The sequence below is a fragment of the Rhea americana genome, unplaced genomic scaffold, assembly GCF_003343005.1.
Source record: "Rhea americana isolate MKP2758 unplaced genomic scaffold, rheAme1 scaffold_1, whole genome shotgun sequence".
NCBI classification, from domain to species: domain Eukaryota; kingdom Metazoa; phylum Chordata; class Aves; order Rheiformes; family Rheidae; genus Rhea; species Rhea americana.
The window spans coordinates 4024866-4032907 of record NW_028185038.1 but is presented as its reverse complement, the minus strand read 5'-3'; the positions used below and the strand labels follow the sequence as shown (position 1 = coordinate 4032907).

Genomic DNA, 8042 nt, shown 5'->3' with positions numbered 1-8042 from the left:
GACAATTTAAAGGTAAAAGCTTTGAGAGTTGTGCCTTCGTTTAATCTTCATGTAAGTCTCTTCATGCTGAAGCCAGCTGAATTATATGCTCATATTCCCCACACGAGCAACACAGCTGTATCTTTTGCTGAGTAGCGAACTGTAAGTAAGCTGATGTTGTATTTGAATGGGCTGTTGTAAGGTGGCAACACCACAGGAAAATAAAACATTCACCAGCAACTGAGACTAGTATGTCTGGCCCAATCTTGTTTTTATAAATATTCTCTACAAATTCTTGGCTTGAGCTACAGCAATTTGAAAGCTGCATTTTCTATTCATCAAATGAAATTATCAGAAGGAAACTACTGCAGACAAAAACATCACTTGAGATGCTGATGAGTGCATTTCTGGCATTTAGGGAGCATTTCAATCAGCAGTGAAAGTATATCCCTTCAGAACACATTAGAGGAGAGATTACAAAACTCCCCTACCATGTCATACCAAGAAGACAACTAATATGTATTGGATTATCTTTGAGAGTATCAGCAATAATGTTATGGACCAGAGATTAAATAGAAAAATGTATTTAATAAAAGCCAGAGATTGAGTTACCTTCAAGAGAGAGAACCTCTTAAGTTCCTCTTAAAAGTGAGGACATATTACAGAAAGAAGATGCTCAAAAGATCATTTTTGAGTAAGCTGCAGTGAATATCTGCTCCATTGTGCAGTACGTAATGGGAAATGTTTTTAATAAACAAAGTCCTTTTGCTCAGGTGCGCTATTTCCTGGTGTTTGGTATGCTGGGCCTGGACACATATCCAAAATCCTGCCTGTTTCCACAGGAATGTAAAAAGAGTCCACATGATCTTCTACCTTTGCCATGTCAAGCAATGCCTGTCCTGACTTCCAGGAGAGGACATGGAGAAACGAAGAGGATTGTGGAGTATTTTGCAGTGATGCTGCCTGACTATAGCTATTTTCCTTCACTAGGCAACTCCTTTTCTAAGTTACTACATTTTGTTGATGCATTTCCAAAATGCTGTTCCTGCCTAAATTTGCTTGCTGTTGTGACTGCTGCGTCCTTTCTTCCCYGTGGTGAGGCTGTTTGATCCACTACTCCAACAGTTCAAGCTGGAGCATCCCTTGTAGCGTCCAAGTTGAAAGCACACCTGCCTACAGAAAGGTCCTTCCCTAGGTCTTATTCCACCTCTGCAAGTTGAGCTTTTTGCTGTTGTTTATCTAGTTTATTTAAGATGTCGTCTTCCTCCATTGTTGTTCTAGAGCTGTAAACAGTTCCTAATCCTAACCCAGTTCCTACACTGGAAAAAGCAAGAAGGAACAAGACTTTTAAACTGCAGGTGGTTTTTGTGGCCTCTGTGGAGCTGACCAGGTAGCCCAGACCGGTGGGTCCTTCTGCAACAAGACATTAACTATGACTCTGAAAGAAGCCAACACTTAGAAATTAAAAGCATTAATAAACAACAGAGAAAGCAGGAGATTCTTACATACTTGACGGCCAAGATAAATCTCTATTTAGGCTGGAGTCTTCTATCATGAGCCTCTACTGATTACCGATTTCATTAACAGATATTTTTCTTGTTGATGTTTTCCACATTTTATCCAATGTGAAAGACATTAATCCAGAAGGGATGACTAAAAAAGAAAAGCTAACTAATGGACTGAGGAATAGAAAAGCAAATATTTTAACTTTAAAATGTTTCAAGAAATTCTGCACTCAGAAGCTCAAATGACCCTTAAAATGCAAAACTTCTGTTGTGTCCTTATCAAGGATCTATAATATAAATATTCTGATAGGTTGGCATTTATTTTGCTGGGAGCGGGAGTATGGTGGACATAAATATACAACCTAATATCATATCTGTCATAGTGTAACAGTACTGAATGTTGTAAATACAAACTCATACAGCATACTTCTGATCTTTTCACCTCCTCAGCTTCATGGTTTCCGTCAGAAATCAGTAATGCTTGCTAGATTGGATTAGCCCAGAAATACAGACATCTTATCTTTTGCATTATTCCACCTGTAAGTTTTCTTTGTTTACATTTTTTTTATGAGTTGTTTGAATGAGTGTCACTTTGGCTTCCAGCCGTGAAAGCACAGGCGTGCTTTCACTCCAAGACAATGTCACTGTTCATCCAAGCAGCCAAATAGTCTCTGGTAAATCAGGATCATCTCACCACAAGTGTTTGCACAAATCACACTCTTTTCCCCAGCAGCGGATGGCAACAAAAACAGGATGAAGAGCTTTGAAGTTTCTTGTAACAGAAAGAGCTGATGGGCAAATTTTTTGATGAAGTATTTCATTTTCTCAGAAAATGCTGGTGTTTGAAACATCAACATTTCCATGTGTTATCCATCAGACCAGAAAAGAGCTCCACATTATGCAGGGTGGAATAGCTACCACAGAAGAGCTGCTTAATATTACTGCTAGCAAAAAATAATTGAAAGGCTAGTGCTGCAAGATACCAGTCTGACTAAGCTGTAATACTACTAATAAGAAGAGATTTCAATCAAATCTTAGGGACAGCTGGAATACAGTGCCGTTGGACTACACAACTTGTCCAAGCTCCTTCCGCAGTCAGGAACTCTTCTCTTCTCTTCTGTTCATCATCTGAGGAACAGAAGGCTATTGACTTGTCTGAAATGTACTTGCAAAAACAAAATTAAAAAAACCACTTGTCACTAGTCCAGTGCAAGATATAAAAACTTGGGAAGCCAGTTGTGATTCAGATTGTCACTGAGAGTCCCATGTGGCTCAAGCCCCTGTGACTCTTGGGGAGAAAATTCACTCTAGGAACTAGAATACAAAAGCCGGGTGACCCTCTTGTTCTCATGCATGCTCAGAGGCAGCCAGAGATTTGTATGAATATGGAGTATGTGCAGCTGCTCAGAGAAGCACGCATAATGCAGCACACCCAGGTTTTGAGCACATTATGTTAAAGTGAGCAGGATGAAACATCTGCATTGCATGGGAAAGGTGAGGAAGGCAGCATCTTAGTGTGCTCTGTAAGATTTCTGGAGTTTTAGAATACTGGAATCTGTTGAGAAACTGAATTTTATGAGAGTCTGGTAAGCTTGAATGTTGTCAGTGAAAAAAAAATTAGAACAAAACAGCCAGTTTCTATGCCTCAGAGTCACAAAAAAAGGCTTGTCAAATTCTAAATGATGTACTTTAAAGCATTTGTAGTAGAAGAAGCTCTTAAGAGGAAAAGTTGACCAAATACAGAGGGAATATATGGGAATGGAAGGTGCACATATTTCTGTCAAACAGAAACAATTTGTCTCTGTTACAGCAGTCTTGCATTTTGTTTGGAATGACGGATTAAAACCATGTTAAAAATCATGATTTCTAAACTGATGGCTATGTAGCACTTCTGCTGTTGCATGTATGTAAACAATAGGGAATACCAACATCAATAAAAAGAATTTTATTTCCCTGTTCTTCTTAACAAGAAGATCTTCACTAGAACAATAACAAATGGTAAAGCTGTTCTTCCTCCTGTTAGCATATTGAGCCTTCCTTTTCCCATGTTACTTAGAAATCTGATCAGAGAATCACAGAATCACAGAACCCAAGGAGAAAGGGTAAATTTAAATTACTCTTAAAGCTGAATTTCATAGAATCATGGAATCACAGAATCACAGAATCCGTAAGGTTGGAAGGGACCTCTGGAGATCATCTAGTCCAACCCCCCTGCTCAGCAGGGTCACCTACAGCATGTTAGACAGGGTTGCATCCAGGCGGGCCTTGAAGATCTCCAGAGAAGGAGACTCCACAACCTCTCTGGACAATGCCATGTTTTAATTTGTTTATGTTTGATGGGATGCAATGTAGCCCTTGACTGCTACTGGGAGAGATGCACTTCAATACAAATCAAAGAAAAGCTGGTTTTGCAATGCTTATTTTTGATTTGAAACCATAGGCTTAACTAAAGCAAACCAACAGCAGGAGGTGTAGCTTTCAGCCTGCCTTGGAGTGTGCATCTCATCCAGAGTACTCAGCTGAGCATCCAAATCAGATTGTGTGTGTCACCACTAGAATGAAAGCAGCCAGAAAGTAGCAGACATTTCACAGCAATCCAGACAGTTTGTTTTAGAAATAAGATATGTATATTTGAACATGCATTCAAAAGATCTGGAATTAGCTATGGTTCAGTTAAACGTCAATAAACTAGGTCCCCAGCCAAAGCTGCTCTGTTTTCTTTGGCTTACAGCAGAAAGATTGCCATTTCCAAATGCAGATGGCCCTTCTGGATATCTCTTTTCTTCTTTTCATCCATCTCTTAGAGTAAAATACCACTTTGAACCTGCACAGGACTCCAGAAACAGACACTGAGAAGGGGAGCGGTGCTGGAGGGGAGGGAGGGAGGCATTCGAGTGCCGAACTGTGCACACCCTGACCAGGCGCGTGGGCTGGTTGCCCTAAGCCCTCCACACAGCCAGCTGGCAGGCTATGGACTGGGCAGGGCACAGCACGAGCCTCACCTCGGTCTCCTGAACACTTCTGTGATGGGACTGCTCCTTCCCCAGTGACCGCAGCAGGAGCCTTCCAAGACTGACTCTCCGTTTCCATCTCTGTATTTGGAGCCTAAAGACAGACAGCACGAAAACTCCTTTAGCAACACAAGATTGACTTCTTTTAGAAAAGTGAAGGAAATCTATGCAAGTAGATTTTTTTTTCTGACCTATTTCTCTTGACAGCTTACTGTCTATCATTGTATTTTCAAACCAGTGCCTGGGGTCTTGGCTGTGCTATTCCCATCTGAGTCGACGGAGAAGACGGAGCAGCTTTTTGGAAGCGAAGCAGCTCAAGTGTCAACATCAACAGAGACTTAATTTGTTAGTCTGTATAAACTGTCTAATGCTATTGAAAGCTCACTTCTTTGGCAAAACCTACAGACAGTGGGCATCCTGGTAAAGCAATGTAATTAAAAAATAGGTGTCATCTACTTTTCTCTTTTCCACCCAGCGATTTTGTGTGTTTCCCCTGGTCAAGGGAAGGCCTTGAGTTGCTTCCCGGTGAGGGGCAAGATGCTGGGCCAAATAGATACCATCCTCAGAGCTCTTGGATCAAGGCCAGGAAGGACTTGACCCCTGGCCCAGCATTTTTGCACGTTCCCCATGTGGCACTGGGGTGGTGCCTTTTCCCACGCTGTCAGTCCCTTGCAGGAGGTGCCCTCACAGCTGGAGCTGGAGCTCGGGACCTCACATATCCCCACGAGCCGAGGGAGGAGAATTCACTCTCATGCCAGGGCAGCGACACCTGCCTGGTGGCAGTGCGGGATCTTACCTCATATTTTTGGATGGTTTGAGGAGGAGTCAGCCCTTCTCAGAAGCTGAACACTCAATAGGAAGAATATTAAAGCAAAAACCAAACTCCTCTCTCCATCTTTAATGCAAATGCAAAATCAGGGTTCTTTGCTACTGTTTCCCACCTTGCTTATGCATCCTCCTCAAAGCAGAGTCTATTTTTCTCCACTTCATGCTTTTAAAAATAGCCCTCAGAATGTGACTTTTAAGTGTTGTAGAGAGGATGACACAATGCAATACAAGGCATTTTTTTTCACTCTGTCTTGCAGATGATTAAAATAGAAGATCCAAAGTGCTACTTACTATAATTTTAATCTGCTACACAATGACTATTTATCACTCTTCCCCCAAAGTAAATTACAGGCTTTGATACTAAAATAGTGAATCAATTTGTAGAAGTACTAATGTCATTGATAACTTTGCTATGTTCTAACGCAGCTAGGTTTATTTAGTATACACTAATATAGGCTCCCAGTTACTAGGCAGCATTCATATGTGAGGTATTTCTTTGTTATTCTACATCAGAAATACAATTTTTAGAGTTCTCCAAACATTATTTTGGAATCCTGAGGCTATAGGCAAATTCTTTATTATTTTGAGGAAGGCATACTCTGTAGAAGATGAAAAAAAATACTTCAGCAAAGCTTTAGCATGCACTATAGTAATGAGAAATTATAGTTTTGAAAGAAAAATAAAAATGAAAACACAATTATTGTTAAAGTATAGAAGTATATATGGTTTCTTTTTGCACTATGATTGGTACTAGAATTAGGCATGGCATAAGACCTTGCAATGAAATAGATAAATTAGAATAGATAAGGTTTGGGCCTAGCAATATCCTGTAAATCCTTACAGGTCAGCATTCAACAAACTGATGATGATGATACATGAATGGAGTAAAAATGAAAGTGACATTCTAGATCCTGTAACATTAACAGTGAAATTTTATGACTTGATTGATCACTAAGCATGCCATCATCAGCCTCAATTACAATAATTTTACTCTGGTCAGGAGGATTTAAATCTGAGTGATTTTAACTATCAAAAATGGGCATGCTTGCAACTTACTGCTATAGAAAATTTAATTAAAGCTGCATGGTTTGAATAAGACTATAATTTTCAAAGTATCTTGTTTTGTTTTAAATTCCATGGGATGAGAAGATTCTTTCTTCCCAAGATGTTTAGTTATTACTTGTAAGAGACTGATATTTTCAGAATAGGTTCTGAACCATTGATATGTCCAATCTATCAAAGGAGGAATAAAACCCAAGGAGAAAGGGTAAATTTAAATTACTCTTGAAGCTGAATTTCATAGAATCACAGAATCACAGAATGGGTAAGGTTGGAAGGGACCTCTGGAGATCATCTAGTCCAAACTCACTGCTCACCAGGGTCACCTGCAGCATGGTAGACAGGGTTGCATACAGGTGGGCCTTGAAGATCTCCAGAGAAGGAGACTCCACAACCTCTCTGGGCAACCTGTGCCAGTGCTCCGTCACTCTCACAGGGAAGAAATTCCCCCTCACGGTCAGGCGGAACTTCCTGTGCTTCAATTTCTGCCCATTGCCTCTTGTCCTGTCACACGGAACAACTGAAAAGAGTTTGTCCCCATCCCCTTGACACCCTCCCTTCAGGTACTTATACACATTGAGAAGATCCCCCCTAAGTCTTCTCTTCCCCAGGCTAAACAGGCCCAGCTCTCACAGCCATTCCTCATAGGGCAGGTGCTCCAGCCCTGGTAGTCTTTGTAGCCCTACGCTGGACTCTCCCCAGTAGCTCCATGTCTCTCTTGTACTGGGGAGCCCAGAGCTGGACACAGGACTTGAGATGAGGCCTCCCCAGGGCTGAGTAGAGGGGCAGGATCACCTCTCTCCACCTGCTGGTAACACTCTTCCTAATGCACCCCAGGAGACCATTGGCCTTCCTGGCCTCAAGGGCACATTGCTGGCTCATGGTCAGCTTGTCATCCACCAGCACTCCCAGGTCCTTCTCYGCAGAGCTGCTTTCCAGAAGGTCAGCCCCCAGCTTGTACTGGTGCCTGGGGTTATTTTTCCCTAGGTGCAGGACTCTGCACTTGCCCTTGTTGAACCTCATGAGGTTCCAGGGAATGTGGTATATATTAAGAAATTTATTTTAAAAAAATCCAGAAATCTTTTGGAAAACACTTAGGTCATCAGCTATTCTCTTTCCCTGGATTCTGACTGCAAGAACATGACAGACTTATTTTCTTTGCATCTTGTTGAATTAACATGCCTTCAGAGGAGCAGAGGTAGTGGCAGCAAGGCCCACCCCGACACTCACTGAATTCCAATAAGCATCTCCTGTCTGTACACAGACAGGCTTTCTTTGACAAGCTGGCAGACTAATGTGCCTTCAGTCCTGTGTATGGTTAGCATAAATACTTGTAGAGCAGATATGACTTATTACAACATGTGCCATGTGTAATGACAATTTCACACCATCCAGGAGAAAGAGAAAAAAAGAAAAAACAAACAAAACCTTCCTCAGGGCATTTCTTTCCAGGTGTACTGTTCAGGCAATAACTGACTCCAAACATACACTAGATACAAGCAGGTGATTTTCATCCAGATAGAAAAATCATTACAGTTTGAGGCAGGTTGCTTTTTGTTAGAGAGATTTTATAACAAATTGATAAAAGTTTCTAAAAGTAATATACTATAGGGGTGCCTGTGAATTTAAGAGAAATATAGCACCATTTGCAATGAACTGG

At 41.2% G+C, this 8042-nt stretch overlaps 1 protein-coding gene across 2 annotated transcripts in view; it reads right to left on the bottom strand.

The window, feature by feature from the left end:
- Positions 1-8042, bottom strand: part of ALG10 (ALG10 alpha-1,2-glucosyltransferase) — a 28370-nt gene that overhangs the window by 1497 nt on the left and 18831 nt on the right. The window contains exons 3-4 of one of the 2 annotated variants that reach the window (XM_085297792.1): positions 4487-4589; positions 4016-4308 (exon numbers count right to left, since the gene is read on the bottom strand). In XM_085297792.1, the coding sequence (XP_085153918.1) occupies positions 4274-4308; positions 4487-4589 (138 nt within the window). In that variant the 3' untranslated portion in view covers positions 4016-4273. Of the gene's footprint in view, positions 1-4015; positions 4309-4486; positions 4590-8042 lie in introns of those variants that run through there. The other variant, XM_085297783.1, reaches the window with a different exon arrangement.